At 39.0% G+C, this 24677-nt stretch overlaps 2 protein-coding genes across 3 annotated transcripts in view; one reads left to right on the top strand and one right to left on the bottom strand.

Moving 5' to 3' along the window:
* Positions 1-653: 653 nt before the first annotated feature.
* Positions 654-11739, bottom strand: C2H3orf85 (chromosome 2 C3orf85 homolog). 2 transcript variants are annotated; one of them, XM_088156812.1, is made up of 4 exons: positions 11561-11739; positions 3642-3790; positions 3299-3441; positions 654-1561 (listed from the first exon to the last, which is right to left on the bottom strand). In XM_088156812.1, exons 1-3 carry the CDS (start codon positions 11601-11603, stop codon positions 3322-3324), a joined length of 312 nt encoding a protein of 103 aa, XP_088012938.1. In that variant the 5' UTR covers positions 11604-11739; the 3' UTR covers positions 654-1561; positions 3299-3321. The 2 variants fall into 2 exon arrangements, with proteins under 2 accessions (XP_088012938.1, XP_088012937.1); XM_088156811.1 differs by lacking the exon at positions 11561-11739 and adding an exon at positions 10885-11017.
* Positions 3769-24677, top strand: part of GUCA1C (guanylate cyclase activator 1C) — a 113518-nt gene continuing 92609 nt past the window's right edge. Inside the window, exon 1 of the mRNA XM_088156796.1 lies at positions 3769-6142. The gene's annotated coding sequence lies outside the window, so the exon portion shown is untranslated. The remainder of the gene's footprint in view (positions 6143-24677) is intronic.

Here is a 24677-nt window from a genome sequence, read left to right as displayed (position 1 = left end):
AAAAGGCAATGCTTAGCCTTACAGTCCTGCATTTTGCTATCAGTTGAAGAGTTTCAGTAACTCTGCCAGGTCTGTGCTGCTACTGAGCAAAACACTGGAATGTTTAGGGTCTGGAGCACTAGCTTATCCAAGGCTGAGCAGTGCAGAGAAGGCAGACAGCAGGGACAGGCCATTACTGTGTTTAACCAGTGAGGTCTTTAGTCTATACATCACTTGTCACCCCTTATCTTTGAATGAAATGTTCATAATTAAGTAGTGTGACTAAAGATGTGAAATACTACATGGCAAATACTGAACTTGCACCTCATTTATCTCTTTCAAATGTTTAATGAATTTTCAGCTTCAGCTAATGAATAATGGCAATTTCAGGCCCATTGTCCTACGCAGGGAAATTAATAATGGCCTAAGGATAGTTTCATACCTAGGAGCATGGTAGAGATTGCCAAAAAGCCAGAATGTGTATTTCTTTCTAGAAGACCCAACATTACCTTCCAATTTGTTCCAGTTGGTGTACAGAACATATTCCTAAAGAATCCTGAAAGCACAACATGCAGAATCTGCTCTTTGGGGATAAAAAGCAAGCAAAAATTGCCTTCTTTCACCTCCCCTGCCATTTTGTTTACCTCAACAGCTCATCTTTATTCATGCAAAAATTTTGGCCGAGTTTGAAAAAGCTTTTATTTATTAGCATTATATTAATAACATACAAAAGAAACATGGAAGCCTAATCCTCTCTTCAAAGATGTTCTGAAATAAGGTACATTAATGAATAGGAACCAGGAAACCTCCAAGCTCAAGAATGTGGCATAAAGAACATTTGTCACCACCATTTGCTTCTTAGGAAAGGAGCCATGAATGTTTCCACCATTTCCTATCTCTGTGGAGTAAGAAAAAACAACTCACAGTAGTAGCTGTGGGTTCAGTTGGTTTGGGCATTGAAAACCAAGTACAGAATATTAAATGAGGAAGGAGAAACGTTGACATGAATGGATGTGTACTACAAAACTTACTACTGATACTTGAAAAAAGGGAAATGCCCTTGAACTACAGAAGTACATCTGAAGCAAATGTGCTCTCTTTCTCTCACCCATCCAAAGTGACTGACTTTCATTTCTCATTCGCCTCCCAAACATGTAGCTAAAGGAAAATACTGAGAAATAAAAACGTAGTTTTCAGTCACAGAAGCAGGAATGTACATCTTCAAACAATTGTTTAGTCAAAAGAATGTTTTATCTGAAAATACTAGGCATTTTCAAACCCAACCTGCTAAAAGTTCATGGTTGGTTTTCTTCAATTTCTTATTCAATTTACCATGACCTACATCTCAGTTCTACTTATGAATATAAAATATGCAGTATTTATGCAGAGAATTAGTCTATTAATTTTGGGTTTAGACCCAAATGGGATGAGATAAAGTCATCTTATCAAATACATAATGGTAAATACATAACATGCCATATCCTAAAATGGCCAGATACAAGATGTGTAGGATTTAATAGCTTTTTGGTGGAGGTGAGTCCCAGACTTCTGTAGTAGCTCCATATAGGATCTGATGTTGTTGCTAGAAAAGATGGAATAAATTACTTTTAGAAAAAATTTTAAAATCACAGAATTAATCTAAAGATCCTGTCCACATCTGCAGTGTTCAGATTTGCCAGCTTTTGCAAAAGTTTTCTTCTGGAAGTACAGGCCCTGAACTAGATTCCTGCATAGGTTGTATAGGCTTCCCATTTCAGAACTATCACTAATCAGGAAAAATAAGGTTTAAAAGAATTGTTCTACTTTATCCATAATGGTTTTTGTAACTTCTAGCTTGATGCTTCTTTGCTACTATATGGCTTCTCAAAAACTCTGGATGTCAATTCTTGTCACATTAGCATTGGAAAGTTTATTTCAGTCTGTGAGTTAACTAGCCTTGCTTTGAAATCATAAACATATTTCAGTGGGAGTGCCTGTAAATGTGTTTATGTAAGTGGCTTTAATCCTGTCATATGACAATCATTAGAATTATCTTTCTGGAGGCATAACTCATCCTGGAGTCTGCCTGGCAGCTGCTACATTCACAGCCATCAGGCACATGGATGCACAACCAGTAATTAGACACAGTCAGGGCTTTTCTCTGTGAGGAATTTTTCTGATTGGAAAGACAGTGGGGTTTTTTCCAGAAAACTGCGTAAAGTGTCTTCAGGTAAATTTATCATAAGGCAGAAATGACTGCTGCTATCCACTCATATCAGTATTAGAAATTGTGAGTGAATAACCTGGTGCTTCCTTCCAGTTGCCCAAGGGCACCAGCTGAAGCCTCAGCAGGAGAGAAGGTAAATTATGGCTTTTAGCTATTCTCTCCTATTTGGCTTCTGCTCAGAGGAGTGAAACTCGTGTCACCTTTCAGGTGGAACAGTCTTGGAAAGCTCACTCTAAGACTCCCCAAGTCAAATTCTTATCTTATAGAAAATAAAATGCAGCTCTTTTCAAAAGCTGCTTTTCAAAATGAAACTAATTTTCAAAAAGAAAGGTACTTTTAAGTCAATAAAATTCAAAGCATATTCAATTCAAATTATATTAGGAGAAGAAGTTTACCCATTTTCCTATAGGTGGTTTCAGTCAGACTGACAGATTGCTATCTTAGTAACTATTTTAAGCACTGAAACTGTATGAGTTTATTCCTACCCACTCTTGTCCATCTTTAAGGACTGCAGTATCTTCACAGGAAGAGTGTTCCACAGGAATAAGGTGTGTATTGTGCTTGTCAAACTGAATCACTTAGTAATTGTTCCCTAAATCTGACAAAATTTTGTCCCCAAAATGTCCAGTTTTAGCACAGTCCTTAACAATTTCTCTGAGACAGTTTGCAAGGCTTCATTTCATGTACTCCTGTGCCAATCTATAAATACTGCTTTTACCAACTGGTATGTCTCATTCTCTGTTTTGTTCTGCTGAGCTTTTATTCCACACTGAATACAGTTTTGTTGCTGAAATAAATGGAGTTTTTTACCTCTTATTTTTCTCCTCAGGAATTGCTTTCTGTCTGCTTTTTAAATCAACTCTATAGGAAGCAGTTTAGCTTCTGTGGACTTTTAAAAGGATATGTATTCTTTAAGCTCTTAATGAGCTTTTCCAAACAATACCTAGAAAAGAACCCGCCTCAATAAAATGACCGCATATATATAACTATTAAACTTGGGCAGTAGAAACAAATCTTCTTAAATTTTTCAAGACATAATTGGGTTTTCACTGTGTCAGGTTATGACACTATAAACCAGCTGTCAGCGGTGTTGCATGGGTCAATTGTACTTACTGAGGTACACGCAGGCTCCAAGTCTACAAAATGCTCTGTTGAGAAGCCCCATCGAACACGGCTAGCGAGGGATCGAAGGCAAAAGGCTCCAAGCCCATGTAGTATTGTGCTGTTTCTCTCAAAGCTGCCAGTGACTCACTAATCTGAAGTAGAGCAAAACAGAAGGGAATATTCTGAGCTTTGGTACTGAATAAATACAGCCTGTGACTACAGAGCAGCCTTGCCCTTGTTGATAAATCAGAAGAATTTCCTCCCTTGACCCAAAGGATTTATGTTGCATGTTAATTCCAGACCTCTGCTTTCTTTTCCTCAGTAGGTGCTGCAAGAGGAAGGAAGAAGGTACCTGTTCAGCCACAGTGTATCCCCACGTGTTCTGGCTGCTGCTTGAGTCCCAGTAGCTTGGAGAGTATGGGATGTGTCGTTTCAGCCATATGAATTGATTTGGTGATTCTTCTGTCCGAAAGGGAGCTCCGAGGACACTTGAAACAGAAGCTGATAAATATTGGTAATATCAGAAAAATATGCTAGGATGGGCACTTCAAAAATATGTTTATATCCACAGAATTCAATGGTTTTGAATCAGTAGTTTATTTAATAGAAATCAAAGGTGGCCCTACTTTAGATTAGCAGAAAGAAACTGATTTTAGGCTTGAAATTAATAAAACAAATGCTCTGAATCATTATTTTGCTGTTGAATCTGAAGTAAATAAAGTTAAAATTTAATTAAGCCACTAATTTATTTTAATGCAACATTTTGTTATGAAAGTCCTATTAGACTGTAATTGCACTAGTCTCAGGTGTGCTGAGAGCCTAACGTTTTTTAAAAAAACACAAACCCTACCTATGAATTTATCTATGGTTCTGAACCTCCTGGCTTATATATGATATTTACTCTCATTAGTATCAGCATAGAAATTGCATGCTTGGAAATTACTTTCTGAACAGAAGATATTACACTTCTAATCTTGTTATTGCATTGCTTCAGATAGCTTCTGAGGTCACCACAGATGTGGAAGAGTCCTTGCAGATCTTGAAAAAAGTATTCTTCACAAGAAAAAGTTCAGAATTCCCCTTTAGCTTCATATGAAAGACCCTTGTATAGAAAAAAAATATTTTCTTTTTAGTCTCAAGTGTTTGAGACATACATTTATTTTGAGACATAAATTAATTTGGGGCTAAACGAGTCCAAAATAGAATGTCAGTCTAAATCACACAATTTTTAATGAACCACTGAGTAAGATTGAGCTCAGATCCATCAGCTGAGCTGAGGACAGTGACTGTAAACAGCTGTGCTCTAATTTAATGAAGTGGGTTTAAATGGACACCTGAGGGTCACCTGCACATGCTTGGAACAGTTGGGCCAAGAACTTGAACCCTTCTCTATTATGTCTTAGACTAGGAGCTCAGCAGGGCAAGCTATCACCTCACTCACAGCTCTCCAATGCCCTGATTCCTGAATTTCTAGGGGGGAAATCTAAATGGGAGTATGAAATGTTTGCTTTCATGTGCGATGTTCAGCTGAATCCAGTTCATATGTAATTATTGCTGGCTTTTTTGATTATCCACAATATAATTGCTTTTTAGTTTTTTTAAATAGAAGAAAATGTTTGTTGAATGCATATAGGTAGAAGATATGTGATCTTGTGTGTTTGCTGCTCCCTTTCACTTTGTTTTTCAGTGCCAAAATGCTTAAAAAGAAAATGAGAAAAATTTTGGTTATACAGTAATGAACAAAAAATAAAGTGAGGGTGGTTGTCATCTTTACTCTTGATATAGATGTCAAAGAATACTTTAGAAAAGTTACTTAGCAAGCAATCACAGTCCCAGCAGCTCCTTCCTACTTCAGTCTCTTCATATTCCAAGTTATTATAATCATAAACTGGAGGTACAAGTTTTAGGGTAGGGAGCTTTCAAGGAATACCATCTTCAAAACTGTTACCAGCTCCATGGAAGAAAGTAATTTCAGACATTTGGTGGAAGGCTGGGAAAGAAGAAAATGTATTTCATGCATATGTCTATTAAGCTGCTATACTTGTATTCTAGAGCTGCACAAGAGAAAACTAAGCTTGTGCCAAATTTCAATTTTTCTCTGGCAATTTACTATTTTCCAATAGAAAACTATATGAGCTGTTAATTTCTCTTTAGTGAATTTGGGGTGGGTTTTTTAATATATTAAATATTTTTTAAGCTCATGATTACATTTCTGGACTGAGATAATTGAACGGAGATCAGAAATTGACTCATTAAAAGGCTTCTGTTTTCTTTAAATGTACATATAGTTACTAAGGGCCATTAAACATCACATTTTATCACCAATATGTGCACTGGCCCTCCAGATTCAAAATAAGCTGCAAAAGAAAAGAAGATCATTAAGCAGCTCTGCTTCTTGTGGTTTGTTTTTTGTTTTGTTTTTTTGTGGGTTTGTTTTGTTTTGTTTTGTTGTTGTTGTTGTTATTGTTGATTTTACTGCCAGTGTCTTCAAAAATGAGGTTGTCATTCCACTGGTGGGACAGTGAGATGTTATCTTGGCTACTGTGGTGCAGAGAACTGCATCTTTAGGGTATTATATGTCAATTTTTAATACACAGCCTGCTCTGGCTGCATCTGTATCCAAGGAGAAATGCCACCCCTAACTATGCTAAGTATTCACTTTGATTGAAGTGCACTTGCCTGCTCTGAGGAGAGTCAGGTGTGCCAGTTCTGCTCTTGGCTTTTCTTGCCACTGCTGGCACCCGGTTCTTATTCTTTTCTAGCTGCTATTTCATCTCCTGGGAGCTGTTTTGCAGGACTTGTCCCCAGCTGCTGGGGCACTCCAAAGATGCATAAGTACCAAAAGAAAATCAGGTAAGTGCCTTTATATATCACCTAATCCTTCAGGCTTATCTCATTCTCTCCTTATCTTGCTGTAAAGATCACTATAAGTCTTTGAACATGGCAAACTTCATTCACCTCTGGAAAACCTCCAGTGAGATAATTTCTAGCATAACCAGAATTAGCCCTGTTGGTCTTTCAGTGTGACTGCACAGACAAACGTGGTTGCACATTTGCTTGTGCTCTGGCAGAGCTCAGAGTAAGCAAGGTCTTCACTTATCTCTAATGTAGACCTAGGGTCATCAGACCAGCTGTCTCCATCTGAGTAGCCCCTCTGAATACAGTGTAGGGATTTCATCAAATGAATTATGTCTTGCATCATTTTAAGTTTCTTGCACTGGGTGTAAATTTTCCCCCTCCTTTTGAACAGTTTAGCAAAATATTGTGGAAGGGTTTGCTTTATAAAAACAGTATTCCTGAAGGAGTGCATCTTGTAGAAGATTAGCATACAAATCAGGAGACTGGAATTTCAGAGCATCTGATGTGAGACTAGAGGGAGTTAGGAACAGGTGGGTAATGTTAATAAAATGGTTCGTAGTGCATAAAGTTGAGCTGCAAAAAGATGAAGAATTTCAAGTTGTACTGAAACAGTTAACTCACCATGAAGAACAACCAGACATGTTGTATGGGGTTTTTATTCTATTCTATTGTTCTCCTCTCTTAGATATGTGATTTGAAAAGCACTTTTAGACACAAATGTCCCAGTGGGAAAATAGGAGGAATGTGTGTGAAGGGTGAACTATTGCTGAGGTTGTATCAGCTGTTACCAGTTAGTGTTTCCTTTCATCGTCTCTTGAAGATTCACTAAATGTTCTCACATGAAAAGCAAATTATAGAAAAAATTGACTGGTTTTAGCAAGCAGATGCTTAGCTCATGTAATTATTGCCTTCAGCAGATAGTTTTGTCTATCCTGTGCACCTAAAGACATTGTCCAGAGGGAAAACTGTTAGTAGTCATTATTGCTACCATGCCTTCTGAGCATCTAATTTTGGATTACTATGATCTAAGACTAAACTTGAGGAGAGATGGTGGTGCAACCTTGTCATCTTTCTCAAAAAAGCAAATGTGCACTTAATCCAGCATTGAGTATATAAAAAAAACCCAAACCAATGACAAAACTCTGATTATGAAATGGCATATCAAATATCTTGGAATGTCAAAGTAATAATAAAAAATATCACAGTATAGCAAGCAAACTGCGCTCAAAATAGAAAATCAACCTGGATACATCTTAAATTACTGTGCTTTAAAATTTCTTCATTCTAGACTTTAATGGAAGCATATCTATCTTTACAAGGAAAGATTTCTAGAAAGCAACATATTCAGCTGGGTGCAGCCACAAAAATTTTCCCAGGAAGACATCTTTTTCTATCAGCTGAATGTGCAATGATCTACTTCATAACACAATCAAAAAGATGAGTATAGGATTCAGTTTTTACACATTTGCCTGCTAAGGGACCTATTTAATTGATATACATTTTCTTCTGTAAAAGTTAAGTAGCAAGAGCAATTGTATGCTTAGTAGTCTGGGGAGAGCAGGCAGGCCACCATTTGTACATCTAATGGCAGAGTTTAATGATAAGAAGACAAATCTTCAAACTTGCCTAAGTATAGGATATGTTTCTTCTTCCACTCGCTACCCCAAAGCCTGTTTTTAATCCAGATCAGCAGTATTGTATAAGTGGTAAGGAGCAATCTCTAGGCTTAGGACCAAAATTTATCCCTGATGTGCATCTATCACAGGGAAATGTGGTTTATCTCTGATTTGTTGTGATATTTACAAAATAACCTGTCAATTATTTATCAACACTTCAAACACTCTCTGTGCACACTATTGTTTCTCCCTAGTTTCTGAAGACTTGCAAGTTTCTGACAACCTGAAAACATATTGCTTAAGTTAATATCAATGGAATTTAAATGTCAAAAGCTGGCAATTGCTCTAGCTCCGTTCCTTTAGGTCTAATAATTCTTCTTATTATCAGCTACGGTGACTTTCTGGTCAAAATCTCAGCTCATGGCTGCCAGTCTTATCAGCTCTTTAGAACAGATCTTGGACACAGGCTAAACTTGGACAGAGCTAAACTTCAACCTTGCTGAGGTGGCAGGTGCTGACGTGTTGGGAACTTTGAAAAAGTAAATCAAGTCTGCAGCTCAGGTGTGTTTCCTAAGGCTAGAAATGAGCCAGAATGGACCACCTCCACGCCATGTTTCAGCTATCTGACTTTCTAAATCTAAATTCACAAAGTCAAGCCACAGGACTCGGTCTGAGGACTCAGAATACCACAGTGTAACAGCTGAAAAAAAATGTGGAAGCAGCTGCTTCTCTCCTCACTCAAGTATTTCTCTAGATTATGTGGCATTCCATGGAAATTAAGATGTGATTATCTGTCAGTACACTGCATAAATGGCTGGACTGCAGCAAGGATAGACTTGTGGATTCTGCAGACCACCTCTGGTCCAGATATCACCATTTTTCAGTTAAAAATGCAATCATACTAAAATCTAACACTGCGCTTTTTTTTTTTTTTCAAAGTATTAAAACATGTTTTTATGTACATAGGCTTTGTACTGTTTGGATGGCAACAAGCCTTAGAATAGAATTAAATCAGTAAAATGTGCTAATACCTGTTGACAGCAAGATTTAAAGTCACCACTTGTTAAGTGCTTCAACTCCTTCCATATCACTAAGTCTTTGAAATGTTGGCATCATCTGTTTCTTTTTCAAGCTTGAAGCAAAATAGATTTTATTTTTTTACAATTTTTAATTTTATATCAGAGGACACAAGAGCTCTCTGGTTCAAGAGATGTGATTAAAAATCCTTAGAGCTACAACATCAGCCTCATTACCTCATTACAAAGACAGAGAAGTTACAGATACTTAATGCAGAATTAGCTATTGAACATATTCAATATGTGTGATGATGCCAGGGGTCAGGACAGTTTACAGGTATGGGTAAATAACAAGGCAATTTGGCAAAAATCCTAGATAATTCTAGGGAAGGAGCTACTTCTACTGCAGCAAAGTATTAGAAAAAGCCCCAGTCCGTTGGTCCACTCAGAAATCTCAGTGTTGCGATTTCCTTTCTACATCCATATGTGGCAAAACACCCCCATCAGACACCTGAGAGAGTTCAGCATTTATCTCAGTGCAGACATCACACTCCTACCCCATCCTTTGCTGCTGCACTCTCCAGAGGCTAAAGCAAAATGTCCAGAGAGCCTATTCACAGCTCTGTGGCTGTGGTTTACTATGAGGAGTGATTTAAAGCAGCTGAATTGAGGGCATGGAGAAGAATAAGGTTCTCATGAGAATCTTCTAGTCTCTGTTTTACTTCACCATCACCTTCATTGTTGCTGGAAGGATTCATAGTTAATGAAAAACTGAGCTGATTGTGATCATTTAAACTTTTAAGACCTCATTAAAAACTAGTAATAAGTAGTTCTTCATGTACTTTGAAGAATAGAAACCTGGGAAAGAGGGTAAACAAGATGAGAAACACAAAAGAGATGAAAGTAAAGTCTTCCAAAAGGAGGGGCTGCAAGCTGCTGTGCTCCCAGCTTGGCTTCCGGTGACATTGTGTTATAAATGGCCTTTAGTGGAAAGGAGGTGAAGTTCAAGAAGATAGGAAAGTACCCAGGAATTGTCCCAGTTCAACTGCAGATCAGGAAGGACAAATAAGGGGAAAAGGTTTATAGGTGAGCTCAAACTGGCAGAAGAGGCAAAGTCCCTTTCCATCTCCGTATTTTCCTAAAGACCCTCACTGCAGCCAAAACTCGGGTTCATATGGCATGGAAGTGAATTCAACCCTTGAGAGAGATTTTCCCTGACTGTAGTCCCAATTTACAAAATCTTTTTCAATAACCCACAATTAATAATTGTCTCTCTCATTCTGCCTCAGCTATTCACATCATAGATTTACTGCATGTGTATTGGAGCAGTCAAATCTAAGAAATGCTTTTAATGCATGCATGTGGATAGACCATCTTGTCAAGATGCAGGCAATCACTTGGGAAGTCTTGCCTGCCTGGTTTGTTTTAATTTTGTGAGAAACAAATTAATCTTGCAGCATGTGCATCACTGATCATTCACTGTACCAGCGTGTGCTGGTTTGGGAAGAGTATGTGGTAGCCCTGACCCATCTATTTTCCCTCTGGTACAAGTTTTACAGGTTGAATCTTGATTGCAGATGCTGTGATTACATAGTTCTGTGAATGATCAGCATTCAGACAGCCTGAGTGCTTTAAAACTATCAGTCTCCTTAAGAAATTCAAGTTAGGCATTCAAAAAAATCACTTGTGAAATAGATTCTTTTGGGTCCTTATAAATGCATGTGAAATTGTTTCCTACAAACAGTAAATGTTGAGATAAGAATAATATTTAGAGATTTCACAGAAACAGCATCAAGCTCTTTTTACAATTTTAACAGTTCAGGAAATCATCCTGTAAGAATGCCTTTCAGTCAGAAATGCATCTTTCCTTCTTATACATGAGCAGAAAAAGGCTCAAAAGTAGTCACAAGGAGCAGAATCAAACTGTATTTCACAGGATTTGCCATGCAATCTTGTGCTCACCCACTCTCCTGTGTGTCCCTGCTGCAGTGATTTCCAGTTAATCTTCTTCCATTGATGCTTTTCTGGTGGTAAAACAGCGTTTTTTGCCAGCTGACTGTTCAACAAGCCTAAAGGGACATGAGATAGGATACCAGGCACTTACCTGTAAACAGCAGAGCAGACACCAAAATTTGAAACATTTTCAGAGACATGGTAAATTATTCAGAAAGGGTTTCCCTTGTAAAGTGAAGAGAGTGATACAGTTTTATACATTGCTATCTTCAGGTTTATAAATCATTTACCAGATACGTGTAAAGGATTGGTTCAGACAGAGGGCAGGGTACAATGCTTAGTTCAGATTTGTCCTGTATGGCTCTGTTTGTACACTTTGGACTTTGCAAGCTAAACCTCTAATGAGCCATCATGGCTCATCATTGTGTGGATGCATTTATTTCTTCTTAAGTTCTGTGATGCAAAACAGTAAACCTCAGTCAATCAGTGTTTTGCATGACTATTTGCCTCTCATCCTGGTGGCAGCCACAAGCAGTTTATAGTTGAATTGTGCAAATACAAATGGTGTTTGAATCCACCTGCTCTGAGAGCAGTGCCAGACTATGCCATATATTTCAGCTGCATACTGCTTGAGTTAAGGAAATAAAAGTATGATAAAATTGAGTGAAAAAGCACTAAGCAGGGAAGGAGGGAAGAAACTTGGATTCTGACCTGAACCAGGGTGACTTGTTGGTGTTAGGACTCTGTAATGTGGGACAGTATGAGTTCATGCTGCCTTACCTTTCCCACCTGCCCAGTTAGCTGTTGCCTTTTTGCCTACAACTCACCTGTTGGCAGCAGCAGTTGCAGTGCAGAGCAGTTTATCTCCATAAGCTCACCTACAGGGAGGATAAGGGAGCGCAGGAAAGCTGATCTCTGTCACACGTTGGCGCTTTGATCCGCAGTCCATGGGCACAGGCGTGCCTGCACTCCCAGCTCTTTGCGTCAGGCAGTCGGAGCCTGCTGACGTTACAGGTCAGGGACCAGACTCTGTGCTGATGGGCAGCACTACTTCATCCTCACACTCACAGAGACAGCCAGCCAGTCTAGAGAGTGCATTCAGTAAAGATTTGTTGGGAAGCAAAAGAGAATTTGGTTATGTAGCTACAAAACCTAATAGGTTTTCATTACACACGGGTGGGTAGGATGGGACACTATTGAACAGCAGATCTAACAGTGTAATTCTTAACTTTCCTATAGGTCATGTCACAAATTTAGTATTATTTGAGTATTGTTCTTAAAAAAATTATCAATCCATCCACCCCAGGTAGCAAATTAAGTATGGAGGCAGGTGTTCTGCATTCTGGTGCCATATTAGCAACAAATATTAATTATCCAAACTTATGATCAGTTTCCCCACCTCTGAGCTACTATTTTAAATGTTAGATGTCAGCTTTTTTGTAGACTAGGGAAAAAGGTATAATGGCTGGGATATTTTGTAATGGGTGACACAGAGCTCTCCAGAACAGTAGATCCCCCAGAAATAAATTCCTGGAAAGCATACACGTTTTCCTTTCACCTCACAAACTTCGTGGGCCGTTGCCTCTAACCATTTCCACACTTTTCTCTTAAATGGCCTGGCCTTTCTATTGCAGCTTTCCTCCCATAGGTTTTTCCTCACAGTTCCTGATACAATGACTGGAAGAACATATTAGTGTGTCATTTTATATTTATTGCAGTTATGTCTTCTTTAAGGTGTAGCCTGCTCACAGAGACCACTGCTAGTGATATGGCACAGGTGGAGAGACAAGAGCAGCCAGCAGTAGATCACAGGGAGGCATGCTGGACTGGCAACAGAGACCCAAGTCACCTACTCCTCCTATTTCATCTTAGGAAGCAAGAGGAAGAGATGAGAGTATTTTTCAGGAGCAGGAGTTAAAAAAGTGGTGAACAAGTTAGAGGCCATAAATCCCAACTGATCCTGAGTAACCTAAGTCCAGGCTCCCAGAACCTAAAGACAGCCTTGCTCCCATGATTTCCAAATAAAACCTGGAGAATATGACTTGTCTATATCCTTTACTGACGAAGCCTTGCGTCTGTTATAAGCAAAGTCCTCTCTGAGAGGCACAGAATATCTTCTGGTAGGGTCACAAAACCTGGTGGGGATGTTGCAATGCCTGGATTTGGCTGTGAGTTCAGAACACGAGGCTTTCTCTGCTGTAGAGTGGAACAGTGGTCAGCCAGATTAGGCTATGATACAAGATCTGGGAAGCAGCTAAATTACAGATAGCATGTCCCCTAGGGCATAGAGATCCATGACATCTGAACACTCCTCCAGTTTTCCTTTTTTTCCATCCTCTATTCTGCCATATTTCTTTGAATCAGGCCTTGTTCTTGGCCCATGCTCTGTCTTGTGTAGGCTTCCCAGCTCTGCGTTCTTCCCCTAAGACACATCTTCCCTCTTGTGTGCTTTGCAATTTCACATAAAATGACGTTATGCCCATAAAACCTAACATCTTCAGATTGAAGAATTTATAAGTCTGTTATGAGGAGAGTGGCTTTCCCTTTCCTCCTTCCTTTGGTGTCTTGTTTCCCATATCCACAAGGGGTGTTCAGCTCTGAGATTCACTCCCTCCCTGCCTCCTACCCCAGTCCTGCTGTTGCCAAGTCTCACTTCTGCTCACAATAGCCAATGTTTTTCCTGAAGCCCTGTAATGTATACGTAATTTGAGGCTTGCATATGCCCTACTGGCTCACATACAAAAAATTTCAGAAGACATATGAGTTCTTAGTAGTTCTTTGAGGGCATTATATAGGCAATCTGGATATCACTAAAAACCCATGAAAAGCATGAATTTATTTATTGAGAGTAAAATTTTAGCTGTTAATCACTAACAGATATGCAGGCTGCAATTTTTTGGAAGGTTTGTAACTTGGCCCAATGGCTCGAATTTTCATATGGAGGAATGAATCATTGTATCATTCTTTTATGATGCCCTCCCTCTCCTATCAGATTTCTATTCCCTACTTTAAGACATGGAAAGCTAAGTCAAAGGAGCTGTCATCAGAATATTCAGTGCAAACTAAACTTCCCCACATACATCCTTATCTCATTTGCAGAAATTATCAAGATATTGGCTAAAGTGGTTCAAAAAATTTCAGCTTGATGCAGATAACTGACATAGTAGAAAAAAAAATTAAAAAAACTCAGACCAAATTATAAAAGTTTAACGAGTTATAGATGAGTGAAAGTAGGATTATTTGAAGGGAAAAGAGTAAAACCCCAAAACTTAGCTGATTATAAATGAAACCGTTTTAGCAAGAGAAGGATAAAAAGAGGTTGGATTCATCTTATAAACATCCTGAGGAAGCTGATGGTGACTGGCTATATAATGAGGTCTCCAGCTCCTTGAATTTTTTTTTTTTATATATTTTTCATAGGTGGAGTAGTAGTAAAATATTTGAGAGGATAGCTGAATATCCTAAGATTACTTGTTGCTTCAAGTTGATTGTAGAAAGTTACTGGGAAGGAGAAAGCAGTGGGTTAGTTGGGTTGGGAGCAAAAAGTTGAACAACTTGAGCTGGAAAATCCATATTCTTTCTCTTCTTAGGCACCAGCTTCTCATCTGCCTAGGAAGCTTAATTCTTTTAGTTCAATTTCACAAGCTAAGTATAATGCTAATCTATAAGATTTTGTAAACCACTATGTAACTCTTGAAAAATGTAATCTTCTGATGTATTTCATATTAAAATCCTCATTTGTTTTAGCTTGTCTAACACCTACCAGTTCTCTTTGTTCATTTCAAAGACATCTTTAAGTAGATATGCCAACACCAGCATTTAACTTCAGGTTTTGTGTATCTGAGAATGCCTGTTGTATTGCTGTGGTATCTTTTTGGAGTAGAGATTAAACAAGTGCTAGGTATTATTTAAAAGAACGTGAAACATATGGAAAAACCTCTCTCAAGAAAAAGGATTAGGGAGAGGAAGAAGAAAATCATGACCATTGCTGTTGTGACATCATGACCTGTACAACCACCATGTTGTAGCTCAGGACTTGAAACCAGAGGCAGTAGCTTATTGTTTAGTGTTTCTTGACTGATTCTCAACACCTTAATTTTGTAACCACTTCTAATATCCAAAGATGAACTAGGTGCACCACTGAACCCTGCCCCTGGACCATTATTTGGCAAGATTTCTTCCGTTAGTTTTGTCTCATGGGAAGAGGCTGGCATAATTCTACATCCTATTTCTTGCTTGGTGGAAGGGCAGGAAGGCTGCAGTTTGACCTGTTTTCAGTGTGGGTGCTGCTGAAGTTCAGTAGAAAAGATGATCCTCGGCAGGAGTTTTGAGAATGCACTCAGTGATTCTCAGCATTTGAGGTCAGTCACTGATTCCAGTGAATGTTTTCTGTATTCTATCCTCTAAGAAGTGCAAGTCCTGAAAGACACTTGCAATCAGCCTGGCACTGAAGGCATGAATCCACACATGAACTTGGGACAGCACTCTGGTTGCAGCCACAGCAAGTAGTGCAGGAGAGAATCCCTCTCCAGAGTAATTTCTGGTGACTGACCTGCCTTTAGAAAATATTCCCCCCTTACAGAAATTCATTATCTCCTATTCCTCCAAGATTATGGTGTAAAGGCAGTTTGTACAAATCTGTGTGTCTTGGAATTAAGCTAAGACTCAAAAGGAGGTCTAACGTGAGCAAGTTAACAGATCTTTTATTAACAACTACTTCAAATATCTGTCATGTTTTGAAGTAAGCCTACTGGCACACGGTGGGATATTTAGCACAGCAGGACTGTGCACTTTACACCTTCTACTTGGAGGTGTGCTTTAGTTCAGTTTTTTCTTCCAACCAGCTACATCTCTTGATAAGCCCATGTCTGACTGTGCTGAACAGCACGACCAGTCCCATCCTACTGCTCTTGTGCTCGAGCACTTTTGTTTCAATTACCTTTACAACTCCCAAGGGCACAAGTAACTCTCTCTTCATGGTTGGAGAAGCCATGAATGCTTTATCTTGACTTGTCTTCCCAGAATTGTGCTGTGTAAAACTCTTACCTTTCAATGGCACACACTCCTCAATTTACCAGCTCTAGGAGCAGATTGTGCCCCGGTATTTGTGCAGCACGGCCGTGTCTGAGGCAGAATCCCCACAATGGGCTGCACTTCCTCTGGGTTTCTGGGTGTAGACAATAGTTCACAGCCCTGTTCTTTCCATGGCCACAGGCATTTCAAGCCCCCTGCAGGTATATAACCCACAGGCTCAAATCTCACAGACTTTTTCTTAACATGTCTTGAGTGACCAGCAAGCACAACTACTGATTGTGGTTTCCTTCCTCTAATTGGTGCAAAGTTTAAGAAAAGATGCCAATATCCAGATAAGTGGACTAGAAAGTTAATCACTGCTTTAAATGGTCATCTAGTTCCCAAAGCTATGACCTTCATACTTGGCTGTAGTGCCTAAGAAGTGCATTTCTTGTTGCTGAGATTGTAATGATTGAACATCTAACATTCTTTGCAGAACATTTCCTATGGTAAAGAAAACATTCTTCTAGAATTTCAGCAACTTCATTATGCTTTACAGTATGACTAATTTGGTACCTTCTGAATGCCTAATTTTCATGGGATAATGGGTGTCTTCAATGCAGAGGTAAGTCAGAGGAGCAACAAGTATGTGGACTGCCTAGATTTTTTTCTAACCATTGAACTGAAGTACAGGTCCCAAGGTATAACCAAGTGACCTGCTTAGTCACCCTCACTGATAACTGAGACATTGGCCTTGTTCTCAGTTCACCTGAATGAAGTTTTTCCAATGTAACAAGAAAATCAGAGTGCACAAGAAAGCAGAGCAGTGTGCAAAATGTCCAAGAGGCTATCAGCGCTTTATCATCTGAATGCTTTCTTCCTACTCTGCAGAAGATGATGCAGTCTGGGTGCCTTTTTCTATTTAAATTTCAGGTTTCTACTTTAAAACCTCTCATGGAAGCATGACCTGCAGTTCTCATGGCAGCAGCCAGAAATTGTCACAGCATTCCAGAGAGGATGCTACTGTCTGATCTTGCTGCAGTGTAGATATTAGCTGACAACTCTTGGAGCCATTCTAATCCATCACTCCTGATCCACAATGGAACAACTCGGGCTTGCAAAGACAAAACACACACCCCATGATCCCCTTGATGTAGCTTAAAGCCACATCCCAAATATTCTATATGTTTTTCTTGCCTTTCTGCCAGCAGTGATGTAGGAGCTGTGGTAGCTGCAACTTGAAACAATTTTAAATACAGATTATTTTAAGCCTCCCCCTTCTTCTGGAAATTAATATATATTGCTTCCCCTGAATAGATTTGGAATGGTGTTTATGAAGTCAAGATGATCTAGGCAGGGCAGGACCTGATGAATCTGCTCCCTCTAATATGATCCCCTTGGAGGCAGAGCATGTGGGTACCATTTCTCATCTAAAACAATAAAGCTGTTGGGAATGTCTTGTGCTGTCACCCCCTTTTTACTTACGTAGTGCAGCAATTTCTAACAGCTATAAACAAACAAATGTTTTAGCTTGTCATATAGTCAATTTTTATTACTTCTTAAAAGCTGAATAACATGCAGCCAAAATAATTGACTTTGTTGTATAGCACTGAGCATCAAACTGTAGCCTGCATTCTCATAGTCCTGTCATACAACTAGGAAAATTAGTGCCCCAATTAGAAATAAGAAAAATTCTACAGCTAGAGTAATATAAGGAGCATTTTAGCACTGTCACAAACTACAGTAGGAATTAACTGCTATTGGTGTGATTTATGCCACAGGTGTATTTAACACTGACAAGCTAAATCCTTGTTCTGTGAAGTCCGTCTGTTAATCTGGCTTCGATCCTGCTGTCACCTACTGTTGCTGAATGTGGGATGAACTGATCCTTATGTGCACTTGGAAAATAAGACTTGAGTTTAAATCTCATTATGCTGGTAAAACAGGGATAGATGCCCTAAGAATGGAGCTGCACAGGTATGAAACATGGTTAGATCTCTCTAATTACAATAACACAAGTCTGCATAGATCCAGCTCTTCATACATCATTCTGTCACACTATCACAAAATGAAGGGGGTGTTGTACTACATCCAAAAAATATGTATTAGCCTTAAAACCCAGGAGAGAACTGCCCTGGTAATTGCAGCACCATTTAAAGGGTCATAAATGGATGTACAGAGTGCAATATTTAAAAAAAAAAAGGTTAAAATGCAGTTTGAGATAGGGGATTAGATGCCTTGGTCTACATTTTGCTGTTTATAAATCTTTAACAGAACCCTCTGAATTATGTGTTTGCATCACCAAAAAAAGCAGCTTTTACCTGATTCAGTGGATCTAAACCTGAGGATATTGCTCCTGTTCATTAACATGGCACAGTTATTTAGTACTGCTAATTACTTCTAATTATTAAAAGCATTCAAACTTTTTTTATTTTAGCTCTACTCATTACTTCCATAGTGACTGCAGAGATGTTCAATAATTAGCTATTATTATATTTTTAAGGATGATACATTTTTTCGGATTTGTGGGATCTGAAGCGACCATTGGAGTGAGGAAAATATCAACTATCAGCTGGTTGGTAAAAGTTTGACAAAATCAGCCATGCCTTACAAAAATGGTACAGGAAATGGTAATAATCTGAACGAAGTCATATAATTCAAGTGTTTTGGGTTTCAGGTTTGAGGGTTTTTTCGTTGTTCCCTAATGAGAAAAAGTATTTTATTATGTCACAATCTCCATAACTGTGTTTCCTTTGCTATTTCAACAATGACTGGTGTCTGCGGCTACTCCATCTCAAGAAAATGCCAAAGACATTCTCTGCATTTCATAGGAAAAGTAACTGTTGCGATTTTATTATGATTTCTCTGATTGATTAAAATTACAGTAATTATCAGCACTAAATCTGGGAAGGTATAATCTACTTTGGCATGGTGGAGACACAAACTGAAGTCTCTGAGCCTCATATCTTAATTTCCTACACATAAACAATAAACAGGAACACAGAAATCAAGATTTATCTCATGCAATTGTTTCACTAAGAAGTGGCCACCAGTCATTTCAATTCACGTACTGGAGACACAGTTGTTAGTTGCTAGTTCAGGTTGACTTGCCCTTTTATCACAGTTCCTCTGAGAAGCAGCTCTGTCTAACGTGTTTCCTGTCTCCAATGATCAAACAGCATACACCTCTAAAATTCCTTTATTGTGCGTGCCAATTTATTGTTTTCAATTTTGTTATTATGAGAGATGAATTCTTTAACACAACTACCAAGAATACATGAGAAATTGCACAGTGTGCAAGTTAGTAGCTGAAGTTACTTCATAACATGCGAGCACAACAGCTCGGTAGCAGTACAGGGGGAAATAGTAATTTTTAAATAACTTTTAATGTAACTTAAACGATATAAATAGTTCCCAATTTAATTATGTCCATTTTCTTTTTAATCTAAAAACAATTCATCTTCAAGAAATAAAGCAATATTTTCTAAGTCATAAGATCTAGAAATTTACTCTGTATATTTCAAGTACTTTGAAAGTGCAAAGTGCTTGGATGTAATATCATGAAATATCATGTCAAGATAAAGGAAAGTAGCGACTAGTATTTAACTTTCACAGTAGAGGATCCATATTTAAACAGAAGGTGGAAGAGAAATTTCTTATAACTGAGTATTTCCAGAAAGTCATTAAGTAAACGTGCCATGAAAACATGGTAAACAGAAACAGTGTTTTGACAAGGTGTTAATTCATCAGTGTGCTCCACGAGCTCAAAGATTGAAAAAATTGTCCAAGCTGCTTAATGCCTTCCAGGGGAAGCAGAGGAGGGAAACAAGGTTTGTTTTAGATATACTTGTGAAATAAAGGACAATATAAATAATGTTATACTTGAACCCCTCTCTGCTTTGTAAGAAGCTAGTGTTCAAATTTCCCATTGTCACACTGTGTCTTGAAGTTCATGAATGAGGCTATTGAACGAAGCAATTGGAGAGAGTTTCCCTCTTTGCCTTGCCTCCTGTCACTGACAAGTCTACAGAAAACATCTGGGCTTACCTCTGCCTTGTCCCTTTCCTGAGAAATGAATGTCATGCCTTGTAAAATTCTTCTACTGTCCACTTTTACGCCCAGACCATGTGGTCTTAATGGTGGTGAGACATAAGGGAGAAGATCTGTTAAAGTATGTCACTAGAGGATGAGATAGGAAAAGGCAACTTGATGAGTCCATCCTTGTGAAATCTTTTCCCATATGGATCTGACCAGACTCTCACAGTTGGAAATGTTAAACTCCACCCACATCAGCAGCATTCAGGCGTTAATAAAAATGATCAATAAAATGACCAAGTATCAGCCTGCAAAGGCACCCTCAAATTCCACATCATTCCTGTGATGCTGTAGACATATCCCTGCAAATTCCCTTGGCAAGTGCTGGATGTGCATTGATTTAGTGAAACACTCTCCTTGGTATGAAAATCAGATTGAAATATCAGGATCCTAAAAGCTGCATAGCAACATCTGGAAGGCCTAAGGGCTATTTTATTATTTCTTAAGTGTCCCTGAGATGTTTACGCTTTCTGACCTTCCCCTGGCATCAGTGGCATTCTCTCCTTCATTTCTCGTGAAATATTCAGTAGCTTGCCTGCTAAAGCTTTCCACCTCTTAATCCTCTCGTTGTCTCTCTTGATATCAACCTTAGCTGCTGATGTGACTGCTTTTTCTAATATATATATGTGAACTAAATGGTTTGGATAAAAGCCAAGAAACATCTTGCCTCTTGGAGAATTGTAGTAAACAGATATTGCATAAGACCTTGCTACTCAGAGTTTACAAAAAAAAAAATCCTAGCAAACTACTGCCTGAACGACAATTTACTTCTGCAAATCTTGTGAAGGACACACGGACACACAGTACTCACAGCTCTTGGTCAGTCCCACTTGCTTAGAAGAGGTCAGCATCCCTGAGCTTCCCAGGGTAAAGTAATGGCTTTAAAGTTTAAATTACATTTATTCCTTGGAGTGGCTTTATTCTATTCCTGCAGATGACTTGCTAAAATGAAAGCTAAAGCTTTTTTGCCTTTTCGTTCTGCTTTTTTCTTTCAAGAAGGACTTTTATTCAGGAATCCCTCCCCACCTGGAAGAGCCACCCAGCTCTCTGGCATTGCTGGCCACAGTCAGTGGCCACCAGGTGCTGATAGTGCCAGGCTGCAGAGTGGTTTGATGTGCCAGACATCCATGTGCATCCCAGTTGCTCCCTCCTGCTATTGCCCCTGGACAAAGCTGGGCCAGTCCCTGCTTGTATAAGCGATGCCATCGATTTTCTGAGGACAGGCCCAGGATGGTGCACTTGGAAGGACGCCCAACCTGTCTTCACTGCTGCTACCCTCCTCCTCAAAGGGGAGCAGCCAGTCATCAGTAGCAGGATTGAAAGGAGGAAATAGCTGTCTTTTCCCCACTGTTTGCACCTCAGGAGGAGGGAGTGAAAGGGAAAGGAGTTTGCTCTGATCACTCCTGTGTGGGAGAGGCCTTCAGCTCCAACTCCCCTTGCTAACACTCTGTGAGTGTTGACATCTACACAACTCCTCAGAGGTGATGTTTTTCATAAGCCATAGAGGGATTTCTAAATAAAAATAATTTTTAATAGTTCTGTGGTTTGCTGAAAATGTTCAGACCTTTGAAGCCATGTGCCAGCACTGGCTAACAGCTCCCCTAGGCATCCTGGTGTGGTCCTCAGGCTCCTTGGGGGCTGTGGTGAGGAAAGGGCAATTCCTGACATCCCGCTGCCTGGGGCACCTCAGTGTTGGGCTGGTGCTTTCATATTCCTCAGGGGAGGTCTCAAAGGCACTGTGCTTGTGTGTTTGCAGGAAAGGGAAACCTTCTGCACCTGCATCAAGAACCCAGCTGTGCAACAAGAGAGGAGGGGATAGATTAGGCAGCCCAAAAGTTTCCTTGAGACAGGTTTTTGGTTAAATATGTTCTGGTTCTCTTCTCTGGGGATGTCACAGCAGAAATTTATTTCAAAGGAATATTCAATTAAAATTGTTTAGGTTTTTGGGGGTTTTTTTTCCCAAGAACATGTAAGTTAGAAGGATTCATTTTTCAACCTAAAGGTCCTGTCAGTGACTTTGTAGTGTTTATTTTCAGAGTGACCAGACTTGACATATTCACTGGTAAGCACAGTGAGCTCCTTCATAGGGGAAGTGACACTAATTGCCCCAGGGAAACATATGGAGAGTGTACTGGTCTGTGACCAGCTCTTCTATTTAACACTCCTGCCGGCACTCTGTCTCAGGAGTTGAAAGCTCAGCTTCAGAAATGTCAGGTGATGACATTTTCATTTCCCTTTGAAAACTATCCCACAGTCATATGGATCTTGCCTGTTAAGAAGCTTTTTTCCCCCTTTTTCCTCTAAATTGTTTTTATGCTTTAAATAGAAGGCATGCAAGACTGCATGTTTTGCATTTCTATGCAAAGCTTATTTCTTGTTATTATGGCCATCAGTGAGCCTGTGAAAGTACTATTTCCAGGTGAACTGTTTTCCACTGACCTTTCTATCCTTTATCATTGGTAGAAAGGAATGTCAGCTCCACAGAGCTGAGCCTTCTCCAACATGTTCTACCAGTTGTCTTGCTAGAAACTGGAGTTGAACTGATCTGATTGATTCCCCTAACAGCACCAGTTTCTGACAATAAAGATCCAAGCATCATTTATTATTTTTATTATTATTATTACTACTATTGTTACTACACAGGAGACTTATAGAACAACTCTTTTTATAGTTCTGTGGTGTCTCAGAAGCCAGCCCTCACTTGTGCTCCTCCCTTCTTCCACCACGTGTGTCATTTCCTCTGCATGCTGCCAGGAGCATCAGATGTGGCCTTGAACGGAGGCCAGCGTTTGTGTAGCTCTCGTCTGGCTTGGAAGGGATGTCATGAGAAGTTTCCTTTCTGCACAGCCTGCAACAAAATAAAACATGCCCATATGTAAAACACAACTTCAGTAAACGGCAAAAAAATTGAACTAGAAGAGCACATTATATCAGGTCTCTTCTGTGAGTGTAAGGGAAAAGTTTTAACCAAAAGAGTGTTATTTCCTGAATATTTTTTTTCCCAATGTGTAGAGGTGAGCTAGAAGCAATAGTAATCATGTGACCTCAAGTAAGGTAGTTATATAAGTCCTGAGCTGCATAGGTAAATTTCTCTCTGCTGCTAAGAGGTAAATTGCTTTAAATTAATGGAATACCATACACATAGAATAATTTATTATAAAAGGAAAAATATTTCTAGATCAATAAATATGTGTACATTATATTTATTAGAAGAAAAATATTAATATGAGACTGGGGGAATTGCTTTTTATTGTTTCTAAGATGACTGTGCATTTTTTTAAAGAAATGAAATGTCAGATTGATCTTTAGAGAAGCCTCTCTGACTTGCATTAAACAGTAGCACCACCACATGTCAGGAAATGGTCAGAGGTGCAAAACACTATATTAACTTTTAATCCTCTGATTAGGAAATAAAAATCCATAAAAGTACGCTATAAGGAAAATATTCAGTAGTTTTTGTTAATTCTATAAAAACAGGATATTACTCCCTATCTGCAAGTCAGAATAATTTTCCAGCTAAATATCTTTCCTATGATTCTTCTTCCTTCTTCGCTCAGTTTTAAGTAATTTCTTATACTGTGGCTACATTGTATAAGGTGACAGATTCCTCTCTGTATTGCATTGCCCTCTCTCCAGAACCTGTTTGTTTTCTGCCCTTATTGTGCTGTCCTTTAGGTTTATCTCTGCATGTTGGGATCCCCTCTGGCAGAAGAGGTAAAGTTAAAATGTAGCCAAAACCTCCAGGTGTGTAAGAATTAAGTTTGGGACTCTCATGCTCTCTTAGAGAGGTAGCCACAGAGAGATCCAGAGAGCACTGGAGAGCACTTTTTGCTCTGAATTCTCCAACTCCCTCCTGCTGTACAGATATTGGAAAGCTGACCTGCAGCAGTGCAGTTGGAGCATCCAAAAAAATTATGGCATAAATGAATGTATATGATCTTTTGCTTTGAAGTTGGTGGGGGAAGAAGCTTGCAAGACATTCTCATTTATTTTCTGAAAAACATGTCGAACTTTAATTGAAACATGATTTGAGCATTAATTAATGTGCTTAATTGTTACTGAGGTGTGGTTGGCGCCTGAATTCCAGTCCTTGTATTTTGCTTAAACCAGGTAAAGTGTAACCATTGGAGGTCAGTTATCTAGACAAGGCTCTATATGATCTAAATCCAGTAATTTAAAGGAAACTGCCATCAACACCATCTCTTTGTGAGAAAAGAGTCAACACAAACTTGCATCACTGCATATTATAATTTTCTACCTGGTCCCACACAGTTTCCTAAAGTTCTTTATTATAAATGGCTGTAATGGTGGCAACTTTCATTGGTTTGGAGACTCTGTGATAAAAATGTGCATGATTTTGCCATTGTGTTTTGCAAGCTCACATGTGAATACCATTAAAGTGTTCTGGTATGACAGTGCTGTTATTCACAGGTCATTCCTCTCAGGGGAAAAAATTACACACTGTTGTAGGGAAGGGTCTTTAGCTATCTTAAAAGTGTTTTCTGGCTTTCTCTTGCTGTGTCTTTATTTTTATGTCTCTTTTTAAGACAACATTTGCCCTTTTTGTAGTAGCCAAATAGTATTGTAATCAAAAAAGTGTCTTTGTTATTTGATATCTTAAGTAAATAATGCAGAATCTGTCTCCTGGTATCTTTAAATCTGACACAGGCTGCAAATAAGCTGTTCCTGGTGTTGCCAGGTATTCTTGCAAGCCAACTCTTTGTATTTAAGCCCTTAAAAGAGATCAAGTGTGTAGATTTTCATAAGAAACAGAGCTCTTTGATAGCTTCAGCAGGTACCAGTACCTCCCAGAGCTCCTGAATCTGCATGTTCATG

Source organism: Sturnus vulgaris, chromosome 2 (genome assembly GCF_052056855.1).
Source record: "Sturnus vulgaris isolate bStuVul1 chromosome 2, bStuVul1.hap1, whole genome shotgun sequence".
Lineage (NCBI taxonomy): Eukaryota > Metazoa > Chordata > Aves > Passeriformes > Sturnidae > Sturnus > Sturnus vulgaris.
The sequence above is the reverse complement of the archived record's forward strand: the minus strand, read 5'-3'. Positions and strand labels throughout refer to the sequence as shown.

What these genes read in the sequence shown, in the direction of transcription:
- C2H3orf85 (XM_088156811.1), bottom strand. Translation starts at nt 10,933, where the DNA reads ATGTCTCTGAAAATGTTTCAAATTTTGGTGTCTGCTCTGCTGTTTACA. An exon ending in GTCTGCTCTGCTGTTTACAG is followed by an intron (nt 3,791 to 10,884) that starts GTAAGTGCCTGG and finishes AATATTTATCAG; the next exon opens with CTTCTGTTTCAAGTGTCCTC. An exon ending in GATACACTGTGGCTGAACAG is followed by an intron (nt 3,442 to 3,641) that starts GTACCTTCTTCC and finishes GCTCTACTTCAG; the next exon opens with ATTAGTGAGTCACTGGCAGC.